The sequence below is a fragment of the Phyllostomus discolor genome, chromosome 10 (assembly GCF_004126475.2).
Source record: "Phyllostomus discolor isolate MPI-MPIP mPhyDis1 chromosome 10, mPhyDis1.pri.v3, whole genome shotgun sequence".
Classification (NCBI taxonomy): Eukaryota; Metazoa; Chordata; class Mammalia; order Chiroptera; family Phyllostomidae; genus Phyllostomus; species Phyllostomus discolor.
The window spans coordinates 47,177,753-47,203,730 of record NC_040912.2 but is presented as its reverse complement, the minus strand read 5'-3'; the positions used below and the strand labels follow the sequence as shown (position 1 = coordinate 47,203,730).

The 25,978-nt window shown below is 38.1% G+C and overlaps 1 protein-coding gene across 7 annotated transcripts in view; it reads left to right on the top strand.

The window, feature by feature from the left end:
• The window catches only part of SRPK2 (SRSF protein kinase 2), a 240,576-nt gene that overhangs the window by 186,987 nt on the left and 27,611 nt on the right, over positions 1–25,978 (top strand). For all 7 annotated transcript variants that reach the window (XM_036010741.1, XM_028525147.2, XM_028525150.2 and 4 more), the window contains 4 exons: positions 10,928–11,036; positions 11,705–11,792; positions 12,026–12,113; positions 16,931–17,037. In XM_036010741.1, coding sequence (XP_035866634.1) covers positions 10,928–11,036; positions 11,705–11,792; positions 12,026–12,113; positions 16,931–17,037 — 392 coding nt within the window. The remainder of the gene's footprint in view (positions 1–10,927; positions 11,037–11,704; positions 11,793–12,025; positions 12,114–16,930; positions 17,038–25,978) is intronic.

Below are 25,978 nucleotides of genomic sequence, written 5' to 3'. Positions count from 1 at the left end.
GCAAAATAAAGTTAGCTTAAGGCTGCTAAGTTTTGTGGTAATTCATCATGCAAGAATAATAGACAGAACAATACTTACTCTGCTTGCCACAACATCTATGCATAACTTCCTCCGCTGTTCTCTGAAAAAGATGGGACCTCAGTCTTTTCAAGACGAGCCCACTATCTCCAAAAAAAACACTCACTTGCTAGTCCTTCAAACTCTCAGATATTTTTCCTACTGCCTAGAAATATGCTCAGGTATCCTGTTCTAAAATTAACTGTCCCTTGTCCATCTGTGACTCCACCCTCCTCAAGCTACAATCTTCACCAAAAATCAGTTGTGCTCTCTCAAGTACACCTTGATATTCACATGATTCATCACTATCCTTGACTGATGGGTCACTAAGAACACTCCCCACAGATAGATTCACTGGCCCTTTCTCAGCCTTTCCCCTCCTCAAACTGTGGCTAACTAAATACCATTATTATTAATTCCTTCCTTCTTGAAAACTCTACCTTTTATGCTTCTGACCTAATAGTCTTCAAGAGAATACCACTCTATCGGTGTGTTACTAATATAGAAATAAATTACGACTTTCCTAGGGAAGAATTCTGGTTTGGAAGTCTGCTGATATTCAGATTTAAAGGTTCATAGTGAATACAGGTGGTGCCGTCAACAGAGCAACCCATGGAGGAACACAACAAGGCACATCACAATTACACTAGCCAAAGTTAAAGAGAAGGAGAGGATCTTAAAAGCAGCAAGAGGAAAGGAGAGAGTTACCTGCAAAGGAGTGCCCATAAGGCTATCAGCTGATTTCTCAAAAGAGACCTTGGAGGCAAGAAGGGGCTGGAAAGAAGTATTCCAAGTCATGAAAGGCAAGAGCCTACATCCAAGGTGACTCTATCCAGCAAAGCTATCATTTAGAATGGAAGGGCAGATAAAAGCGCTTCCCCATAAGGTCAAGTTAAAGGAGTTCATCAACACCAAGCCCTTATTATATGAAATGTTAAAGGGACTTATCTAAGAAAAAGAAGAGCAAAAATATGAAGGGTAAAATGACAACAAACTCAGTTATTAACAACCAAACCTAAAAAAATAACAAAAACAAAAACAAACTAAGCAAACTAGAACAGGAACAGAATCACAGAAATGGAGATCACATGCAGGGTTATCAGCAGGGGAGTGGGAGGGGGAGAGAGGGGGAAAAGTTACAGAGAATAAGTAGCATAAATGGTAGGTAGAAAATAGACAGGGGGAGGTTAAGAATGGTATAGAAAATGTAGAAGCCAAAGAACTTATATGTATGACCCATGGAAATGAACTAAAGAGGGGGAATGTGGGTGGGAGGGGGTGTGCAGGGTAGAGGGGAATAAGTGGGGGGGGGGATGGGACAGCTGTAATAGCATAATCAATAAAATATATTTAAAAAACAATAGTAGGTCTTGACTTTTTGAAATAAGTTAATGTTTCAGTTATATTTTTATGCTTAGTGTGTATAATTATGGCCTTTGGTTTTAAGTACCCAGGGAACTTCTTTAAGAGTTTTTACTGTGACAGGTTTTTAGTTGGTAGCAAAAATTTTTTTAGTTGTAAAGAGATCTCAGTATTTCTCGTGTGTTCTGATTTCTACATTTATACAAGTAACACTTTCTCATCCCAAGATCAATTGTTTTTACAAGTTCATAATTTAGTGTATTGTACTTTTACTTATCCAGAACCAATAAGAATCAAGAAATGAACCAGAATCTTTGAGAGAAATGAATATTGTCCAAGTACTGTTTACTGTGGAGAGAATCCCCATTTAGGATCTCAGATAATATCTATTTACTCTTTCCTTGCACACAAAACAAGGAGAAGGCTTAAAACAAGAAAAAAGACATAAAAAAGTTATAAAATTCCAATAAATGCTGCAGTTTTGGTCTGCTTGATGCAGTGATAAAATTTGTAGATATGAAGACCATGTGTCTTATTGGTGGGAGGTCAGCTTGTTATCAAGGTTTTGTATATCAACACTTTAGGCCAAAAGACAGAATAATATATTCGACTAACTCAAGGAAATAAGATCTGAGTCAAAGATTTTCTATTTGTTCAAATTGACGTTCAGTTATAAAGGTCCCAATGAAGATCAATGCAGAGGCATAGTTATAAAGACTGATTTCATTAATGAATAGACAAAATTAAACCTCTGAAATACTTAGCTTACACTGGCAGAGGCATCCAGCCCCTGGCCCGGGGTGGTGTGAATGTGGCCCAACACAAAATCGTAAATTTATTTAAAACATTCCGAGATCTTTTTGTGATTACATGTAGCAATGTCACGGAATCACAACATCTCAATGGCCCAAGACAGCTCTTCTTCCAGTGTGGTCCAGAGACACCAAAAGTGTGGACGCCCTTGCACAGCATACAGTAGGCGTAATAATTAGACAGTCAGATGGACTTTGAACAATGTGTGTTTAGTTTTCATGGACTGTATTTTTAAAATTTAAAGGTAAAATTTTTGTAATACATTTAATGGAGCAGTAGTCTAGATTTTCTATCAAAGATATACTGAAGGAGTGCGGGCTGCGAACCAAAGTGTCGCAGGTTTGATTCCCAGTCAAAGTACATGCCTGGGTTGCAGGCCATAACCCCCAGCAACCGCACATTGATGTTTCTCTCTCTCTCTCTCTCCCTCCCTTCCCTCTCTAAAAATAAATAAATAAAATCTTTTAAAAAAAAAAGATATACTGGAGGAACAAAGGGGCTGTGTCTGACACTATGTACTTAGGAAACAATGGGAAGTGTTGGTAATGGATACAAAATGAGTCTATTAACTCTGAGATTTGTAGTGTAGTAGTATGTTCAAAATAATTTCGCTGAAATCAAGCACTTAGTTTGTGTACATATGAGAAAACTTGTGACTCAAATCACAGAGTCAAGTACGTCTAGACTTGGTCTCTTGAAAACAGCCATTAGCCATTTATAATCTGATGTTAACTCATGTGTATTTTAAGAACAACTACTAATCACTGCCACCCCCACCCCCCCAAGTGCATTTGAAATGCTGTGCTCTAAAGCATTCTCACTAGATAGAGAAATGATTCAGGGTTGTTCGACAGTGTAGAGATTGGCCATTTAGATTCTGGCTTGCCCCTGACTGTGACTTGGATTTCTAGCAGGGAGCTCTGTCATTCTTGAGGGAATCTTCTAGAAAAGTAGGAATGTTAACATCAGTACATTTTAGAAAATTTTGCTGTAGCTGCAGAATTTTAGCACTGAAATAGGAAGAAACCTCAATTACTGATTTTGAAAGGAGAAGAAATCCTTTTTAATTTTTATTTGATTTTTTCTAGAATCAGATTCTAATTGTGTAAATGTATTATGCTATTAGTGTACTTTTATCCTCCTAAATGTTTGTGGATCCCATGATTGCTGTGTTCAATATCTTATAAATATTATCCTTCTTACCAGCTTGCCTTCAGTACTACACATTTTGATTTTGTAATGCAGTAAAAGTGTAATTTTTCTACTATACAGTTCTCTTAGCAGTGTTTTTATATCACAGTACTTGGGATGCATTTAGATTATTCTTTTTTTCCCATATGATCATGAAAAATGACAGGAAATTGTCTAAGGATATACTGTATTGCTAAGTATCTTTCCAATTAGCAATGAAAGTCTAAGCTTGCACAACTCTCAAGGCTTTCCCCAGTTTGATCCCAATGTGCTACTACTCAGAACTGTTTATTTTACTGTATACTGTAAACATGAGTGCTTGCTGTTGTAATTTCTTTCATGTCATCTCATCTTCCTTCTGGGCCTTCCTGTTTTTTTTTTTTTTTTTTTTCTTTTCTTTTTTTTTTTTTTAAAGATTTTATTTATTTATTTTTAGAAAGGGAAGGGAGGGAGAGAGAGAGAGAGAGAGAGAGAGAGAAACATCAATGTGTGGTTGCTGGGGGTTATGGCCTGCAACCCAGTCATGTACCCTGGCTGGGAATCGAACCTGGGACACTTTGGTTCCCAGCCCGCGCTCAATCCACTGAGCTACACCAGCCAGGGCCTGTTTTTCTATTAGAGTATAATATTAACACAGATTAATTTTCTTAAAAAAGGTATTTATTTATTTTTACAGAGAGGGAAGGGAGGAAGAAAGAGGAGAGAAATGTTGATGTATAAGAAAAGCATTGATGGGTTGCTTCTTGCACACACCCCAACTGGGGCCTGGCCTACAACTCAGGTACACACCTTGACCTGGAATTGAACCGGCGACCTTTCACTTTTCAGGACAACACTCAACCAACTGAGCCACACTGGTCAGGGCTCAGGTTAATTTTAGCCCTTATTTTATCCTGGGAAGCCTTTTCTACTTTTCCTCACATCATACCACAGAACAGAGAACAACTTCCTTCACATTTCACTTCTATCTCTCCTGTGTCATATTCTTATGCTTTCTCACGTATTTGTCTGTTGTGATTCAGGTATTGTATGCTAGGAGTACTGTCCCTGTTCTCAAAGTGTATAATCTTCTGGGAAAGACACATGAGAATATGAATAATGGAAATATGTTGTGTTGTGTTTTGTAACAGACATGTAATAGAACGTAATGAGGCATTATTGAGGTACAGAAAAGAAGCAGGGGGAAAGGGGTCTCCTCCTCAGCCAGGAAAACGAATAAATGCTTCCTAAGAGGGAGCATTCTTTGAGCCAGCTTATCCCAGGGGATAAGTAGCTGTTATTTGTATCCCAACACTTTACATACTTGAGACATTTTACAAATAAATACACAGAATACAATAGACAAGTAGATGAGGGAAATATATAGTGGAAATAATTAAAGTCAAATTAAGGTTTAATACATACAAATTTATTAATAGAGATATGTACAAATTGAGAGTGTTGCAAATTTCCCTTTAGGTTTCTTAGTTGTCAGAGCAAGGAAGGAAATGCAGTGATTCTAAGATGGACAGTTTACATGAGATGAAAACAAACCAACCATTGTAAATGAGTCTTTTCCTGGTGCCAAAGTTAATTTTACCATGAACCAAGACCTTTCTGAGATTTTAACCTTCTTGCAAAGCCAACAGGTTAGTTGGCCACTGTTTCATGGATGCTTGCAGAAGACATAAGACTTGTGAGTCAAAGACAAAGCACTGCTCTCCTCACAGCTCTGTAAGCATCATGCACTTGATGTTCATACTAGTTTCCTTTGCCCTCCAAATCTAACAGGAGCCATGAGGAGCAGGCCTAGGTGGATGATTTGCACACCTTTGTTTTGTGTCATAGCTAAGGAATTCTAAATGTAGGAAATCCCACTCTTTTCTGAAGGCCTGCAACCAAACCTGCCAAGACTCTGTTCCTGGGGTAGTGTTTATGATACTGGACAGCTAATCAATCTGTCCTCTTCTCCAGAGGGAGATAATATGTCTTTTTCCCAAGGTTGTGCACTTTGACAGATCACCTGTAACAAAGGCCATCAATGCCTATTCAAAAAATTTGCAGAAATATGGTTAGCTCTGCATCTGGTCTGTCATGAGGTTACAATCAAGTTGTCACCTTGGGGTGCAGCACTGGAAGGCCTGACTGGACTTGGAGGATCTGCTTTCCTTCATGCAAGTGGTGGTTGGCTCAGTTCCTTACTGGTCTTCACCAAAGCTTTAGCTCCTTGCCATAGGGGCCTCTCTATGGGACTGACTGATTCTTCATAATACAGGAGGCTACTTTAGCAGAGAGTGTGAAAGAGTGCACCCAAAATAGCAGCCACAATCTTTATAACCACAGTCTTTGTATCACTTGGGAAGTGACATTAAATTTGAATGTTTGAAAGTCTTGATTCTCTTTTGAGAATATTTTAATGTTTGGCTAAATCATTAATAAAGACAAGTTAATTTCTTTCTCATCTTTGATATTTGACAACGATAAATCGTCATCATAGTTGGAATATCAAAAACTTTTTGTTAATTGAGCTATTTTAATAAATCAGATTACACTTTGGGCCAGTTTTCCATCTTAAATAGGAATAGACAGTGCATTTAACCCTGGTCTGCTGACTTACGAATTTGTGTCATTAGTTGCAGTAGGTTGAGTAATGGCAGAATAATGGTAAACAGTTACGTGGGCACTTAATTTGTGTCGAGTGTGGTTCTGAGTGAGTGAGGTAGGGGCAAGTACCCAGAGAAATAAAGTAATTTGCTCAGTGTCACATAGCTAATAAAGGCTTATGCTATGATTCAAATAAGCATTCCTGAATTTATGTACAAATCTGTGTAAGTAATTGGCAGTTGGTAAAGGCTTGAAATGATTAACATTTCAAATATGCAGGTTTTTTCAGTCCATGAACTCTATTCAAATCTCTGTAGCCCTCCTGCATAATTGTTTTCTGCATCCATCACATTTATCTTACGCCCAAGTAAATTTTGTTGTTATGTCCTTAGGTCATAGATAAATGGGAACCCTGTTGTGGAGAGCATTGTCCTTTGCTCTGGTTTCCCCCCTATAGCTCTTGTCTATTCATTAGTTGTATAGGGAATATTTGATGCAGTAATAGAGATTAATTTACATGCAAGAAGTTTTAAATAACTATTTCTGTGATTGACTGCTTTTGACCACCTCCCCCCTCCTCAAGTTTAATAGTTGTGTCTGACGCTTCATTATTGCTTTTTATTTATTTATTTTTTTGGTGGATTCTAGGGCTTTTTTCCCCCCTGCTTCCATTTTGTATTTAGTAATATTAATGTTTCTACTGGAGTGTGTGATTTAAATTGTACTTTACTAATGAGGAGAAGAGTGTTTTCTTTGGCTTCAACATTTTTATTTGATATCATCTACAAACATTTTTCACAACTCAAGAAATGTGGCTGTCAAATTTTAGGAAGGGTGTGTGGTAAAATTTTAAATCAGTAATATCCTCATGTTTTGTAACCTAAATTATGGTTATTAAAGACTGGTTGTAAAATTTTGTTTATGAAAGCTGAATATAATAGGTTCTTATGAATCATTGGCCGGCAAACCATTTCTAACTCTGGCAGTATTTTTACTGTCTTCTATTGAGAAAATTGATATTTAAAGTGAGTTTTTAATTTATTTCAGAGCTTCTTTCTGTTCACAGCACCATACATTTAATTCATGTTAGAATTCTAGTCAATGAAGAAAAAGGGGACATATTTTAGCTGGTGGATTAACATCAAAACTTGGTATAGCAGAGGCAGCAGAGTTTTAGAATCTGGCAGATCCTGATTCTAATCCTGACTCCAGTGCTTCCTTCCTGAGTGGCCCCAGGCCCGTGCATGGCCTCACCAGGCCTGCACTGGTCCACTTGGTCAGAGAGAGTGACAGTGAAGCACCCCAGTACTGTGTGCTATAAATGACATCATACATGCCAAGCATCTAGAGTGGGCTTTGACTAGGCTTTTATTTTCTTTTCCCTCTTAATCTATTTTTACGGTTTATTTTAGAAAAAGTGGGGTCCCACCCACATGCATGATCTGGTCATGTTGCAGAACCTCTCTCCTCTTTGCCGCCAAGTGCTTGGAATTTGTCTCCAATTACCCAGTCCCTAATCTCTAGAGGGTTTCTCGCACCAGCATACCTTTGCAATGAGAGGGGTTAAAAGCAGCATTTTTTATTATGGAAATTCCCAAACACACAGTAATGTCGAAGGAATAGTGGAGGGAATTCCTGCATCTCTTCCATTGAGGAGGAAGCTAAACTAACATTTAGCATTTTTGAAAAATTGCTAATGTTTTATTTCAATTGCTTTATCTTAATTTTCTCAAAGAAGTAACTTTTGGTTTCGTGGATTTTTTTTCACTACTCTTTTCATGCTTTAAAAAAATCCTCATCTGAGGATATGTTTATTGATTTTAGAGAGAGGATCATCAATGTGAGAGAGAAACATCGATAGATTGCCTCCATACGTGCCCCCACTGGGGATCCAACCGGCAACCCAGGCATGTGCCCTGAACTGGGATCAAACTCGCAACCTTTTGGAGTAGGGGATGACTTGCCAACCAGCTGAACCACCCGGCCAGGGCTGTTTTTATGCTTTTTATTCTACTGATTATGGCTTATATATTGATTATTCCTTCTGCTAACTTTGGGTTACATTCGCTCTTCTAGTTTTTAAGGTCAGAACTTGAGGACATTGATTTGAGATCTTCTTTTCTAATAAAGGCATTTAGTGCTCTACTTTTTCCTCTGAGTTCTGCTGTAGCAGCATTTCACAGATTCTGCTGTATTATATTTTCATTTTCATGTAGTATAAAATCTTTATTACTTCCTTTAGATTTCTTTTTTATCCCGTGGGTTATTTTGAAGTGTGTTAGTCTCCTCCCAGTTTGGGGGCATATTCTCTTAGTGGTTTCTACTTTAATTTCCTTGTCATCTGAAAATATGCTTTATGTGACTGGAATCTTTTAGTTTCTAGTGAGGCTTGTTTTATGGCCCAGTATGTGGTCTGTGTTGGTAAATTTTCCATGTACTTGAAAATACTATTTGCTGTTGAGTGTCCTGGAAATGTCAATTATGTGAAGTGGGTGATATTGTATTCAACTCTTCCATATCCTTACTGCCACTCTGTTTGTTCTATTAATTTGGGGGAAAGGGAGTAAGTATTGAAGTCTTCACTGACTTAACATCTGCCTGTGTTATTGTTTCGTGAACAAATTTCTTTTTACCACTGTTCCTTTTTTACAACTCTATTAGAGGTGATTCTCAAATCTTTCTTTAGTCTTTTGAAAGTGTCACCATCAGGAGGCTGAGAAACTGGGGTCAGCCAAAAATATTATTTATATTAACACTTTATCTTTAATGGACTTTGCTTAAAATTCTTCTAGACTATTGTCCATGATACAGTTCTGAACTTTTGATTCTCTCTTACAAATTGAACCTATTTTTTGCTTGGCAAGGAAAAGGAATCTTCTTTATTTTCAGCCAACAGCTCCCCCCAAACAGCTAAAAACAGGTTTAGAATTGTCTTCCCTAGAGCCTTATGAATAGTATAGGTAGAACTTTATAGTTTTCTTGGGTGTGGTGGAGGAATAAGAGTTGGAGAAGAAACCAGAGCAGTGAACTTAATGATTACTTAGCAGTCCATTCTTGTTCTCTCATGTTTGTAATATAATATAATCTAATTTTTATTTTTTTAAGAATAAAAGGAAAACTTAAGGAGACATTAGTGGTTTTTATTAAGTAGTATAGTGAGGTACAGATACAACAACCAGGCCCCTAAGTCGTATTATCTTCGAGTGCTTGACCCTCTCTGGTGCTCTGCCTGATGGCCTGCGCAGGGTTCAGGGCCAGCACTGTTGTCATCCTGCGTCCTGTGCTGCCTGCTGGTGAAGCAGCACAAGGAGGAGGGGTCCTTGTGTAGTCTGTGACTGTTCTCAGGATTCCTTGTGTGCTAGACCTTACTACAGGCCAATGGGGTATTGCTAATCCCAGGGAACTGGAACATTTCCTGAGAGTTACTGAAGTGTCCGTTTTCTCTGGGTGTTGGGTGGACCAGTATGGTCTGCCCTGCTCCCGTCTGGCAGCATGAGTGCTCGTTACCGTTCTGTGAGAAGAGATCGAAAATGGTCAGAGGAGAGTTGTTTTCTGTAACAATTTGGGGTTTGAATATGAGAATTCTGGAATATAAATTTGAAAAATGTATGTCAAATTTTCAAAATAAAAGGATAAGTGTTTAGGACTTTCCATTTTTATATTTGTATAAAAATTATTATTATGTCCCTTGTTTAGTTGTCCTGTTTTTAGCCACAATATTCTTAGCTATCTTGTGGGTTCCTGAGAGAACTGGACTAAACTGGTAATTTCTGTGGTTCAACTTTCAAGGTCCCGTTGAGCAAAGGAACAGCTGTCCTCATGCGGCGATCACACTGAGGAGTGCTCCTGTATTTTTATTCACATGTACATACTTTGGCTGTTTGAGAATTTAAGTCTGAAACATACAATAGGGATAGAAGTTTGTTTTCTTTATGCATAATTACATTGTTTTTTAGATTTAGAGACTTTAAGGTTAGCAATAATATGCAGTTAAGTAGTAAATGGGTTTTCCTTTAAATGTTTGTAGTTCCTGAGTGTTAGAGAGAGAAACATCAATTTGCCGTTTCACTCACTGATGCACTCATTGGTTGCTTCTTGTGTTTGCCCTGACTAGAGATAGAACTGCAACCTTGGTGTAGGGGGTCGATGCTCTAACCAACTGAGCAGCCCATCCAGGGCATAAATGGCTTTCAGTTGAGCCATCAAGTGTTCACTGTGTACTGACTGTAAACAGTCCTCCAGTTGTTACACAGGGAGTAACAGTTTCTCACTGGCGAATAAACAGAGCATGGACTTTGGAGTCAGAGCCAGTTTCTAGCTCTAAATACTTACTGTCTCTCAGACTGCCCACTTCATCAGTGTAGGAATAACACCATCTACTCAGTGTTTCCTAAATACTTTGTGTTATGAAACGTGACTTGTTCTTTGGTGAAATGGTTTCATTAGCAAATACACCTGGAATTTGCAGCATGTTCTCATCTCAGAGGTTTTCCCTGTGAGTGAAGACATTGGGCCCTGAAAACCACTTTGGTCAAGAAATCTGCTTTGCGTTAACTTCTGGTTTCCCCAAATGGAACTTTTTCTTCCTTGCCCCTCCCCTGCTTCGCCTGTGAAACACCTGCAACATATTTCAGTTTACTTCAGCTTCATGGAGCGTGGTTTTGAGAATGAAGTGCCTAGCAGAGTGCCCCTAATTTGTACTTGAACAATGCTAGTTTTGTTTTCTTTCCTTTTAGTGTTAAGTTAGTAAAAAGGCAATGGACATTTTTCTTTTGATGAAACATTCTTGAAAAACGTTATATTATTAAATGTATTTTAATCTGATTTTATTATTGACAGCTTTCTTTAATGGCATCAAGAACTGACAGAGGAAGAGATTCTATTACTGTTTTTCTGAAATTAAAATTTTTTTTAATAAAAGGTGGCTATCATCCAGTGAAAATTGGAGACCTCTTCAATGGCCGATACCATGTTATTAGGAAGCTAGGATGGGGACACTTCTCTACTGTCTGGCTGTGCTGGGATATGCAGTAAGTGTTCCTTGTCATGTGTGCGCATGACTCCTAGTCTAGTTCAACATCTTTATTTTACAACAATGGATGGCTGAGGGGCACACCTGTGTCTTTTGTGCATCCTAACTGCCTAGCACAGGCCTGCCCTGCCATAGCTAGACATTTTCCCCCTTAGTTTGGAGTTCATTTTCCTGTTATCTTAAAATACTAACTTTCTTCTGCCTTTATATCTGAGGCTTATGCATTTAAATTACATCAGGATCATTTTTCCCCAATAATTCATCCATACCAGAAAAACATTTAAATATAGAATAACATATTGGCCTTTCAAATCAGTGGTTTCTGACTGATTTTAAAGCTGTGACCTGTAACATAAAATACCATTGCTACCCAGTACAAATATATGTGTGTTTTGTGTGTGTGCATACTGAAACAAAAATGTTACAAGATATTACTTACCCTTACTATATGTGATGAACAACAGTTTCTAGTTTATTTTTATGAAGGAAAAAAGCAACACAAAACAAAAAGATTGGTTTGACACATTATCCTAGTGGTGAATTATTGCCTCACAGTTTGAAAAGCACGGTTATAATGGAAAGTTTATTAAATCTATTTATTGGATAGATCTCATTATAATTATTACCTCTGCTTATAATATTATTTAAATTTTGCATTTTTTAAAGGGGGAAAAGATTTGTTGCAATGAAAGTTGTAAAGAGTGCCCAGCATTATACGGAGACAGCCTTGGATGAAATAAAATTGCTCAAATGTGTAAGTACTGCAAAACTGTAAATGAAAGAAGACACATTAATGACTTAAAATTTTACAGAGGTATTTTTCTGGGTTTTACTAAATTGACATTGATTTTATGTTTTATAAGTTCAAATACTGAATCTTTTGTTTTAAAAACTATCTCACTTATATTAAAACTGTTTTGGCTGGTATAATGGAAATGACTTTCAGTCTTAAACATTTCTGTTCTTGATTCATTTTTCTTTCCATAGGTTCGAGAAAGTGATCCCAGTGACCCAAATAAAGACATGGTAGTACAGCTAATTGATGACTTCAAGATTTCAGGCATGAATGGAATACGTATCCTTTCTGACAGTCTTATTGCTTCCTAATGGCTGCATTATACTGTAGTTTTTCTATAGGCTTTTGAAAAATGGGGATGTTTCAAGCTCTTGCTGTGTCACTCTCTACTTCAAGCCTCTATCTAGTGTTGTCACGGAGGGTTGTAGAATGATAGGCCTAGAGTGCTCTGCGAGGGCCTTTTGGGGTATTTGGTGTAGTGACAGCATATAAAGTTATTTTTGCAGCACTTAACTTGATTTTCAGATAGAATTAATTACTAATCTTATTTTATTAATTCTAGTGAAGTTTATTTTTGCAGAGGTAGATGAAAGCGTACACCAGCACTTCTTTTTGCTTTAAACTTTTAAAAATTTGCACAGAAAGGCTAGGTATCCTTCAGTAGCTGCAAAGAATTTATTGAGGCAATAAAAGGAAAACTAGCTCTGCTAATATCAACATGGCAAAGTCACACTCGATCCTGAGGAGTACCATCTTTCTGTTAGGTAAATATGGAAGTATGTTGGTTTTGTTTTGTTTTGTTTGTCTACTTGGGGAAGTCTGGTAAAACTAGTTACCAGAAAGGTGGCCGGTCCAGAGCTGGTCTGCCTTGGGCTGGCCTACAGTGTGTGGATTCTTGACTTTGTATAGAAAAGATTTTACAGTGTGAGTTCAGGTGATTTTGAGAGTATGTTTATTAAAGCTGGGGATAGTGAAACAAAGGAAGGATTTACAGTAGAAGCAACAAGAAGAGAGTCTTGTGGGGCCTCTTTGGCTCACTGGGAAGTGAAAAAAAGAGGCTTTGGAGACAGGATAGGGGTTGGCCCCATTGAGCTACCATGCACTGCCCATTGCTTCCCTGGTTCCAAGTCTCATGGGGACCCTCAGAGTTTAGGAGATGCAGGTCCGTGGGGGAAGAAAGGTGTGTGCTCTGTCCTTTGCTGGGAGGGAGTTTAGGGGGAGATCTTAGCAGAGGATCTCAATAGAATATTCATCACCCTTATGCTGATGTGCCAAAATGAGATTTATTCCCTTAACTTCATCTATCCTTGTGTGTGTGCTGGGCAAATGGCAGTAATTGGATTTTTACTATCTACCTCTCTGAGTAAGGTGATTTAAGCTGTTTACCTTTGTTGGGGAAGAGATGTGTAAACTATTTACTCTTATTGTCCTTGGTTACAGAAGATAGGATTTTGGGATTTACTAGAAGGCCTGTAAACTGCCTGGCCAGTTAACTACCTGTCTCATTTCCCTATCCCATTTGTCCTTGTTTACCAACCTGTCTCAAAGTGATACATTTTCTATACTTGTTATTAAATCTGACATAGGCCAGTCCTTAGTAGAAAGAGACCTCCATTGTTTTTCTTCAGAAATGTTTATAATGTAAAGTTCCTGACATGCATAAAATTAGAGAGGGTACTACAGTGAATTTCTTTAACTCTATCATCCAAATTCAGTAGTTATCATTATCTGGCTATAGTTCCTTTATATACCCTTTATCTCTTGCTGAACTATTTCAAAACAAATCCTAGAAGTCATATTCTTTTATTTCAAAGATGCAAACTGACATTTGCATCTTTGAAAAACATACAGACTTAAAAAGATCACAGAACTCATCAAATAAAATAAAAGTAATTTCTTGGTATTATGTCATGTTTGATACAAAATTCCTGTGTAATGGAAAAAGGACTTTTTTAAAGACTTGCTCGAATCACATTTCAACAAACAAGGTTATTTTCCCCTCAGTATCATCTCTTCCTTGTAAGTCCATATAATCTTGCTTTAATTGTTTAAATTGTTCAATTTACTTTTTTAACTTTTTCATTAAAATAGTTTATCTAATTTTCTCAAATGAATTATCTTGCTGGAAATGAATGGTTTTTGAAAGATGAAGTTTCTTAGTGGTAATATTAGTTCTTTTTGCTTTTTAAATAGAGAGGGCTTTGTTCCAACTCTAGGTCCTATTAGAAATGTGTCTAGTAAGAAGGTAGAACTAAAGGTGTCTTATGACCCCCCCCCCCCTTTTTTTTTGAGATTATCAGTTTTGATTGGGTTACTGGTTGGTAAGTTTGCATTCTTGTTAGTGGGAGTGGGTGGCGTGCTCAGGAGGTGGTGATTAGGGGTTGTGGAAAGGAACTTGTTGTGTTCTCTTCACCCTCCCTCTGCCTGGGGCATTGATAAAGGGCAGCCTCTGGTCAGTAACAGTGGAGTAATCCGGGATCAGTAGGACTGAGCTGATAGCACAAATGGAAAGAAGAGATACTACATTTTATCCAGGTAGTATTGGTAGTGCTCTTTCCATATTTTCCTGTTGGATCCTCTAAGATAGCCTTTTATTTTCCTGAGACAGGTGATACAGCAGTCCCCCCATATCTGAGGTTTTTACCTGCAGTCTGAAAATGTTAACTGGAAAATTGCTAAAGTAATTCATAAATTGTGCACCCTTCTGAGTAGTAGCATGGTGAAATCTCACCCTTTCTTGATCTATCCTGGAACTTGAATCATCTCTTTGTCTAGTATATCCATGCTGTATATACTACTCGCCCCTTAGTTGCTAGCTGTCTTGTTTATCAGATTGACTGTGGTGATGTCATAGTGCTTGCATTCTATAATTGCCTAATGCTATGCCATTCACCTCAGCTCATCTCATCACATAGGCATTGTATTTCAATATTATATCATCACAAGAAGACCGAGTATAGCACATTAAGGTATTTTGAGAGAGACCAGATTCACATAACAGTTATTATAGTATATTATTACAATTGTTCTATGATATCATTAGTTATTGTAAATCTCCTATTTTGCCTAACTTCTGTATTAAACATCATAGATATATATGTATAGGAAAAAGCATAGTACATATAGGATTTGGTACTGCATGTGGTTTCGGGCATCTGCTGGGCGTCTTGGAACTTATCTCTATTGGATAAGGGAGGGCTACTATACCTTCATCTCTCAAGGTTCAGGAATATTGAGCCCTGTGACTGATGAGTGCCAGGGATGTGTCAAGAGCCATGGTCTTCTTCCTGATCTTTATATCATGTCTGGAACAGATTCAACATTTTGGTGTTTGTCCTGCTCAAGCTCCAGAAGCCTGAGGACAAAGCTGAATCTCAACTTAAACTGCAGAATGACATTCTGTTTCTTCATCTGCTAAGTCTTCATTTTTTAGGGAAGTACTCCCCTCATATCCTACATATTTGAGGTTTTTGTACGCGCATACCTCAGAGATATTACCAGTTCACTTCCCAACCACCGCAATAAAGTGAGTTGTGATCTTTTCATTGGTAGAGGAAGTCTTGCCTTCAATTTGTAAAAAAATAAAAAACAACAAAAATGCAACACCTGTGAAGTACAATAATATGAGGTATGTCTGCATTTCTTCTAGGGATCAGACTCAGGTGCTACTAGCAGGTACCAGTGACTGCTAATGCCACTTCACTGTTTGTGTCAGTATCACTTCCGCAACTGCTGGGTGTATTTTTCCCCTTGTGATAGATGGAAAGGTAGAGCTCATCCTTCTCTGCCCCTGTTTTCCAACTGGGCCTGCCAGTTTATGGGTAGGCAGGGCAGCCCCTCCTCCTCTTGCATTAGATGTGTCAGGCAGTTTCTGGGACCGCTGACAGGGGAGGTAATTTCTTTGGAGAATCTACCTGATGTGTAGGTAAATGGAGTTTTTAAAAATATATACATTCTAGTGACTGTCCATACTGTGAAATAAGAAACCATCACAGTTTAGATTTGTCAGTGGATTGAGATGATGTAGGTCGGTCATGTAGAAATCCTGGGCTTTGGCTCTGTGTCTGTTACTAACTGCAGTCCTTAGTTTGCCACTGTTTGTAATATGCCTGGGAAATACTGAGAAATTTCTGGTGTTAGATTGTCTGTACATAAATCTGTAGTTCACATGTTCTCCACCATTGTAGAAAATACATTTCTTAAAAATACTTATAGTAGTTATTCTGATGATGTAGATGTAGGTATTGTAAAGCATTAAATCAACTAACCTTCTTTAATGACCTATCTATAGGCTTCCAGGGATGAGTAAAATATTCTCAGATGGCTTCAGAGCCATTTTAAATCTTCCTGTATTAATGACATAAACATATTTGTATGGTGGGCCATAGTCCTGGAGTGTCAGTGGTTGGCAGAATTTTTGTTTTTAAAAAATCCCCAGGATCCTTAGATTTCATTATTATAGGTTGGTCTTAATACCATGTCTTAAATTGTCATTGTACATTTTAAAAAATTTCCTATAGTATTAAAATCGATCTAGTTACACCGTGAAAGATATTATTGAAGGTAAAGATTAAACGTCTTCACTGTGTTTGGTAATTTTCTATTTTATAATGTGTTTTATGTGATCTACAGAGTAGAAATTTATGCAAGCAGGAAGGACATTTAAGATGGGAGTTTTGATTTTATTTCTTATTAATTACTGTGAGGTTCTAGTCTTGCTCATTTTCACTAAGGCTGATTATCCTAGAGGAGTGCGCTAAGATGCAGGAGAGCACAGAGGAGTGTGGGGTTGATTCATGGTGCTGCCACCTTCAGACTGTAGCACTGGACAGTTCTTTCAGCTGAGGCTTGCTCTCCTTGTTTCTGTGTGGAGGTTAGTACATTATTTCCTGAGGTTGTTAAAAGCACACATTAAATCATATATGGCACATAATATGTACTTAGTAAATGTTAGATTGTTTTATTTAGATGGGAAATAGCAAATTATCACTTTTGATATTATTGACAGTATTGATATTGCCATGGTGATGCTGCTTTTACTAATTGTATCACTCTAGGAAATGTATCCACAAGTGATCCTTAACCCCAGGTCTCAGATGTCTGCATGGTCTTTGAAGTGCTTGGCCACCATCTCCTCAAGTGGATCATCAAGTCCAACTATCAAGGCCTTCCAGTACGTTGTGTGAAGAGCATCATTCGACAGGTGAGGCTCATGAGGGCAGCCCCACACCCAGTAGTATCTAACTGGCTAGACTTTCAACATGAATTCCTGTTTTGTTTTTTTAAAACACACAAACAAGTACATATATACTTTAGTATATATAATTTTTGTTTTTAAAACATAGACATATATATTATAGTACATAACATTTTGAACTCATTAAATCAGTTTTATATTTAATGATATGCCATTCTGTTTTGTAAAGGAAGGAATAAGTAAATATCAGGCACACATTTCTTTTGGGCATATTGATCTTTTTAAAGTAGTGATATGGTGTAGTGAAAACTTGTTTTATCCTATATTATATTATAAAATGTCCCACTTCATTCCTCAGAAACTAATTCAAAAGAAATAAAAAATGTGTGTTTATTTGCTGTTTCTAGATATTGGAAGACAGTAAATGACAGATAATAAGGAACATTTGTTACATAGGGAGTACTACATTAGATTTCTGTTTTGTTCAATTGCTTTGACAAAAGTAAATGTTCAGCTGGAGTCTGGTTCAGTACTGATGCTCTAGCAAGTATTTGTAAAATGGAAGTATACATATATGGAAGGTCTCCTTCTATTTAGAATTTACCAGATTCATCTTTCTGTATGGAATATGTCACTGTATTCCACTCACTGCCCTTACAGCCTAAAATTAGGAACGTTGCAGATAATGACTTATCCTGGGTTACCTATTCTGATATAATAGGTAATTACTGTGGATATACCCCTTCAGAGTAATGTATAGATCAAGGAGGTTCTTTGGTTTGCTGGAGAAGAGGACTAAGTGGTTTGGAGCTAGTCCCTTTCCCCCAGGTCTGCATCTCGAACTAGATCTGCCTGAGGGTTCCAGACCTGAAATAGAGGCCTTTGTCCAAAATCTTAAATAGGAAAAGAATCAGGAAATGATTTACAATTGTAAATCCCGAAGAAAGGGACCTATTAAAGAACCTTCTTAACAATAATACTTGATAAAATTTGTTTAATGAAAGCATCCTAGATCTTGCTTTTGAAATTGTTTGTAGGTAACTATGTTTATTCAGCCTGTGTATTCATCTCTTTATTTTCTTTCCTTTTATATATTATAAATTGGCAGCTTGTCTTCCAATATTATAGATGATACTTCAGGAGAGGGGTTGGAGACAGAAGGGCTTTCTGCATTGGCCTACTCATTGAGGTGCTGATATGCAGCATTCTTTTCAGTGCGTGCTCATGCCTACCATAGGCTTCTGGGTAGCTTTTGTTTACTTATATGTCTGTTCCCTTTCAGATTTTGGATAGTAGCGTTTTAACTCATTATTTTAACATGGCTAATATCTCATGTAAAAAAACAATACTTTTCCTTTACAAGATAAGTGGTTGGGGGAAAACTAATATGTTGCTTGGAGTTACTTGATCCCCAAATGCCACTTTAGTATTTATATTAGTAGCAACTTTGAAACTATCACCTTGTCAAAACTCTAAAAAAATTCTTAATTATCTTTGATTAAACCCTAAAAATATAAAAAGATTTACATATTATAATAAAAAATAAGTAATTTTAGAAATACCATCATGCATATATTTCATATAGGTTCTACTGATATTATTCCCTTGAACCCCTGTACTTTCAAAGATGTTTATTGTAGTCCAAAGGTGACTAAGTCACCACAACTCGAGCTCAGCTGTGCAAGAGAGTGAATTAGCAGACGAATCATTGATGTATATCTTGTATTCCAAAATGGGGAAACAAAATCTAGCCTTTCTTAACAAGTGTTGGGTTGGCCAAAAAGTTTATTTGGTTTTTTCCCCTGTGAAATGCTTTAGTAGCCCTTAGTTGTCTTTAACTTTAAAACAATTTTTTTTTAGATTATATTGTGACAGCTGTCATATTAGTGTGCGTTTTTAAAAAGAACTTAAAATGCTCTGACTGGTGTAGCTCAGTGGATTGAGTGCCACCCTGCAAACTGAAAGGTTGCCAATTCAATTCCCAGTCAGGGCACATGCATGGGTTGTAGACCAGGTCCCCAGCGGGGGATGTGTGAGAAGCAACCACACATTGATGTTTCTCTCCCTTTCTCCCTTCGTTCCCCTCTCTCTAAGGATAAATAAATAAAGTCTTTTAAAAAAATAAAAAAGAACTTATCAAAATTGGTGAATTTTTGTGTAACCATTTTAATATTGAAGATGAAAGAAACTGTGCAACATTTTGGCATATTGTGTGCTTTATTATTTCAAGAAAGGTAAAAATGCAACAGAAATGCAAAAAAAGATTTGTGCAGTGTTTGGAGATGGTGTGTGTAACTGAATGAGTCAAAAGTGGTTTGCCAAGTTTCATGCTGGAGATTTGTCACTGGATGATGCTCCACAGTTGCATAGACCAGTTGAAGGTGATAGCTATCATATAGACATCAATTGAGAACAATCAATGTTGTACCACACGGGAGATAGCATACATACTCAAAATATCCAAATCAATAAAGTTATTGGTGAAAATGGAAAATGTGTCCTTTACTTTTTGGAAAAAACCATACAGACTTTTTGGCCAACCCAGTAAGAGAGTTGTAAACCTAAAAGTGAAATCTTGGAATCTGAAGGAACTTTAATGCATACTTGCTGATTGAAAAAGTGATTTAATGAATGTGTTATCCCCCTGTGATTCATGTACAGTGGTTTGGACACTGAAGGGTTCTTGTGCTTTACTGTTCTCGAAAAATTACAAGATGAAATTTTGATTTTATATAGTCTACACTAGTTCTTTTAGAATTTGTGAGAAGTAGTTTTGTTTTAGGGTAAAACCCATCTTTAAGTTTATTTAAGAAAAATACTATTATGGACTCTGGATATTTTTCCCTAAACTTTTAGCTTCAAAGTGGTAAATTATCATATTTCCCTGTTAATAATCTGTGTACCTGAATTTCCCTTTGTTCCCTCTGATTTCAGCTTGTGGGTTTTGTATTTCTGATGCCTGGTTTGTTCTGGGAAGATCCTTCATTAATAGACCTTCACAGGTGTGTCCTTTCCTAGAACACAAGACATGGCAGGGCCACCTTTTTAACAGTCTTTCCATGTGCCCCCTTTGCCTTCACAGTCAGGTGTAGCTGACCTCATGCCCATCATCCCTGTGGCTCTGTTGCCGGCTGTGCTTCTCCAGTCCCTCCTGTGCCACATCTCTTACACTGATGTTCCCTGTATTGCCACCCTCCTGGGCTCATAGACTTCTCTGCTCTCCTGGGGTCTGTCCCAACTTCTACTCGCCTGTTTCAGTTCAGTCTCCTTTCCATTGGCAGCTACCTTTCCAAGTAAAACTGCGCTTTAATAATTCATACTCCTCATATAGAAACCTCTAGTGGTTTCCTGTTGCCTGTTGTCTAAAGCTTAACCTTCCTGACTTTCATATAACAATATATGGAGTGATAAAGTCCCTTAGCAAAAGGACTTTGGCCAACTTAGCCTCCTTAGGCCACAATCTCATCATAAATAAATGAGGATAATAAATGTAATATCCTTACTAGATTTTTAAGATGTAAAGGGATCCCCCTATTAATAATTGCAAATATTTATTCAGTGCTTACTGTGTGCCATAGTTCTAAGGACTTTGCACATTTTAATTCACTGGATTCTCACAGTAAATGCAAAATAGGTATTTTTACTTCCCTGATTTCATGTAAGTAGAACTGAGGCATAGAGGGGTTAAATTACTTGCCCCTAGTCAGGAATTAACTTAAAGAGTATTAAGTGGTCTAGCAGGAATTCAAACCCAGCTGGTATGGCTTTAAAGTTCATGCTTTTTGCCAAGTGGCATATAATTTGTTTGAATCATACTTGGCCTATGTTCAATAAGAGTTAAAACTGTTCTTCCTTCTTCTGCCATCTGGTGTCAGCACAATTTTTCCTTACAAACCCTAGTTCATTTCTTATATCCTGGCAGGTAAATTTTTGTCCATTAATTAATTTTTTAAATAGGTAATACATATAACCGCTCTAAAATATATGTCTTTCAGGTACCCAATTTCCGTCCTGGAGTCAACCAAATCACTCATTTCTTACGAATGTGCAAAGATGTCCCAAACATTTATAAATACATGCCAATTTACCAGAATTTTTAGTCACAGATTTTTACTAGTTTTCTTTGGTAGTAAGTATTATAGAGAGAGTACTCACCTTGCTGTTTTTTAGCTCCACATCTTTGATAATTTCTTTTGTCCTAGGCTGCTGAAAATACCATGCTTTCTTTTCTACCCATGTTTTAGCTAAAGAATCAACCAAAATACCACTTCTGTGAAGAAGGCTTCTCATACTCCCCAGTTAAGAGTGGTGTATTTCCCTCTTCAGGGTGCCTGTGGCCTGCATTTGGTTCTTTCCTAACAATTGCAGGGTCTTACAGGCCAAAGTGTTTCAACCCTGGCACTGTGATGACATTCTGGACCTGATAGTTCTTTATCGTAGGGACCTGTTCTATGATTGTAGGGTGTTCAGCAGCATCTCTGGCCTCTACCCACTAGGTGACTGTATCAGCCACCACCACCTCAGTTGTGACAGTTAAAAGTGAGTCTGAACTTTATCAGATGTGCTCAGGAAGGCAAGACCCCCTTTCATTGAGAACCACTGCACATGCCTTAGCAATAGATTTAATTTCATATTCTAACTTTGGCACTTAACTGTTTTTACTTTGTCTCTATGAGTCTGTTTCCTCATTTGTATAATAAGAATGATAATACATAATTTGTGGCTTTTTTGTGGAGATTAATTCTGAGGGACTAGTGTGTGATCCAGCACTGTGACCAGAACAAGTAGCCATCATGTCTCTCCAGCTGCATCTGGAGCACCTCAGAGTTACAGGTCATGTGTCATTGTTTTCACATCTCTGTCGCTTCTTAAATGAAAGATGAAGTGCATGTTCCTCTTAATCTGACTTTATAGAATGGCTGACCTGTGATTTGACAGGCTTGTATGTAAATGTTACCACTTATTTATTTTCTAAAAGTAATGACAATTAAATCAATTACATTTCCAGGGCCCCCTATACACTGTTATCAATGCTTTGATCAGTGCTTAGCTGTCCTCACTTTGCCGTGGTGGCGTTGTGTGCCCAGTCAGAGAATCGCCATCCTGGCTGCATGTGGTGACGGTGCTGTGTGCTGTGGTGGCAGTGTGGCACCTCGCCCCGCCCGCCCCCTTCCCACGGGCACCTGCTGCGTCTCTGGCCTCAATAGTGGAGTCCTGTGGTTGTCTATTTGCCCCACAGCTTTCATTTCTTTGTTTCTTTTGAAGTCAGCTTTATTGAGGTCTATTTTATATCTAGCTTTTATTTTTGAAGCTGAAAGAGGAAAAGCAGTGCTTTTGTTGGCAGTATTTGTTATTTGTGGTACAGTTTTCTTTAAACACCTCTGCTGTTTTTTAAGAGCAGTTTTGACTTTCTTATGTAATTGAAACAGTGGCTGACATATTACATTTTAAAACTTTATGGTTTAAATCAGAAACCCTGTGAAGAAGTGACTGCTTGCCACTTAGTGAAGGCTAATAAGGGCAAGACCCTGATTTTGGTGACTTTCTAACTGCTCGTTTTTCCAGTATTGTTACAAAGTCACCTGAATTTTTAAATTATTCGTATTTTCTGCTATGATAGTCATTGACATTTGTTATGCCCTTTTAGGCACTCGCTGTTGTAAGTGCTTTGTTTGTGTTATGCTGGCTAGTCCTCAGCACAGCCTGACGAGGCCTAGGTGGTGCTCTCTGCACCTCACTGAAGGCCTTGCACAGGCAGGACAAAGGCCTCCCAGGTCCCACGGTCCACATGTGTGCCGGGGCCAAGGTTGGACTCCATGTGTACAACTTCTGCGTCTATGCTGTCTTCCATGTGTGAAAAGTCTGCATAGATGGATTTGGGAGTATTTTCCATTATAGCATGCATTTGTGAAAAGTGCGCATTCATGTGTCTGTGGTAAGTGGTTTTTGTTTTTGCTTTAATAGTAGGGCTGGCAATTAGATTGTTTAAAAGTATAGCCATTCAGTTTTATTTAAGAGGTAATTTATAATTTGTAATATGTGCTGCAATATGAAAGCTAACAGGACTTTTAAAACACAGTGTTTTCCAAACCTCCCTCCTGTAGGGCAGTGGACCCTGTAGACACACCAAGAGCTGTGGCTCCACCCAGCAGGCTGACTCTCCGGTTGTCACTGAAGGATTTTACCTACACTTAGTATTTACTTACCATTTTAATTATGCCACTGGTCTTAGTTGTCAGTGAATTCATTATGGTCAAGCCAATGTTGTTGAATTTTAGCTGAGAAGATTAATTTTAAATTGATAAACACTTATATTCTTGGAATGGTTTGGTGTGGTGGTATACATAATTCTTTACTAGGAATTCTCCTTAGAATGTTGGGTTCCTAAGTAACAAATATGGTGAAGTCACTCCCTTTCAATGGAGTTAAGCCTCTTTCCCAACTCATTACTTTGTACAGCCTAAATGCTGGACACGGTGGATTTATGTTCTTTCCTGACTGTATTCAGAAGCAGAGCTGCTGGGTTTTCTCATTAGTTTTCACTAGTCAGAAAGAGCAGGGTGTGGAGGGCTGTTTTAGGATCACTTTAGGTGATCAAAGACAGTGTCCACTAAAACTTGGGTCGGAGTATATGGTTCTTGTCCTCTCTTATTGTAGCAGCTATTTCCCACACTTCTCCATTCAGTTTAACATGATGTTTGTCAGAAGCAGTGTGTACAATTTATCTCAGATCTGTCTTAGTGAGGAAGAAGAATCTAATGGGAGCTTTAGCTTTTCTAGTAAGAAAGTTTCTGGGCTACAGAGAGTCCCTTTGGTGTCATCTCCACGTCTACCAGGAACCAGTATGTCTTGAAGTGCTCTTGCTCAGGGCCAGCCTCTGCTGCCCAGCCCATTCATCTGGTTGCTGGTGGGGTTCCCTTGGAGCTGCATCAGCAAGGCCTTACCACACAGAATGAGAGGTAGGCCAAATCTCCGCACCATGTCCTTTGTTCAAGGGGGAGGAAGAAAGCCCCCATGTTGTGACTGGAGTCATAAAATAATTTGGAAAATTGCTCTGGTTATGTTTCTCTCTGCAGTTTAGGATTTGGGGGAAGCATCACTGTGGATGGGGCATGTGCAGGACCAGGGAGGCACACAAGAGAGAAGTCTCCACATTACTCTCAGCTTACTCCTCCTTTTCTATCTGCAAGGCCACAGGACCTGTTTCCAGCAAGCTGTGGTGGAAAAGAGTAGATCTGTGTTGCTAACACCAGCAATAGATGATCTCTGGTACAGTTCTTAAGTGTATAGAAAAAAACCTTAGAGGCTGTCTTGACCAAACTGCTTATTTTACTGCTGAACTTGAGAAGGAGTTTGCTGTGAACCTTGGCTAGTTAATTCCTGACCAAGGACTGGGCCTCTCTTGCTCCCAGCCCTGGGCTCTGCTTTCACTCCTGTGTGGCTGCTGCCCTGTAGGCCTGACTTCCATGGAGAAAACTGGCCCATGCCCCAGGAGGGTGTTAGCTCTCTGAAGCGGATGTAGCTCTGTTTCTGGCCCATCTGTGATTAGATTGGTCTCAGTTTTCAAGGATCTCTGCAGCCTCTGCTGCCTCCTGCTGCCGAGGCCAAGTATGTATGTTTTAGGCAAGAAAGAAACACTATGATTTGACAGATGAAATAAGGCTCCTTTAACTGTTTTTCATAATTTGCAAGAGGAAATCTATGCTTGAGCATGAAGCCTGATTCATTGATTTTAATTTTTTTTGCATCATCATAATCTGCGTAAGTGGTTATGAGATTACTCATTGCTGAATTCAGGATTCTGGGCTGCTTCAGTGCTTTCAACTTCCCTGGCTGATAACGGAAATGACATTTTAAAAAATAAAGCCATTCTTCTTAGCTTATAGCTAAAGATTTTTAAAAATAGTATAATAAATAGAATTAAAAGAAATTACGGAATCAGATTATGGAATTTTACTACCATGGAAGTTACCAAGCAGAGCCCGTTCATACTAGAGATGGGAGAAATGAGACTAGAGAAGTTTAATAAGTGACTTAGCAGAGTTATAGTTATTTAGTCAATGTCAGTACAAGTCTTCTGACTTACTTTAGTTGTACCACTTATTTTGAGCTTCCTCTAAGATATACCTTGTTTTTGTGTGTCCCACAGATTATTTCTAATAGATATGTCCCCTCCATTTTATAGACATGAAAATGGAAGGTCAGATAGCTTAAAGACCTTGCCCAGTAAATGAATGAGCTTAGCAGTAACTTGCACAGTGAATGAATGATTGAGCAGCAGTTTTGGAACAGTGTGACTACCAAGGTTGAGTTTTAATGCTATGTCTCTTAATGGTTTTCTTTCCTTTAATGATTTGCATTATCTTAATTAACTTAATTTGTTTAGTGGTGAAATCTTTTGCTTGTTTTTACAGTCAGGTGCTATAAGCTATGCTTCTTAAGGGAAGTTTGTCCGGTTGAATGCAATAGCAATATTTTTAAAATCTGGAATCTTAAATTCTTGCTGAGAACACTTTGCTCCTCTGGAGTGCCTCGCTGTCATAAAGAATGCCCATGAACACATTTGGATAGTGAATCACATGAACTCTTACCTGTGCAGCTTCCCACATGGCAAAACAACTCAAGAACTGCAAAAATCCTAAAATGGAAAAATAAAGGCTACTTGAAGGATGGGATAGTGGTGAAAAGATACTTTAAGAAAAGCTTTGACATTTACTGGCACTGCTTATTCAGAACTCATCCACATATTATATTGTGTTTGCTGTGCCTATGATTCAGCTTGTTTGTTTTTTTTGTTTTGTTTTTGTTTTTTGTTTGCCAGTCCCTTCTATCCCCCTGGCATGAAATGGTAAGCTCTGTGATAATGCATTGACTATCAGCCCCATGAAGACAGGGAACTCTGTTTATTGCTATGTATCAAACAGATAGTACAGTGTGGGGCTAGACA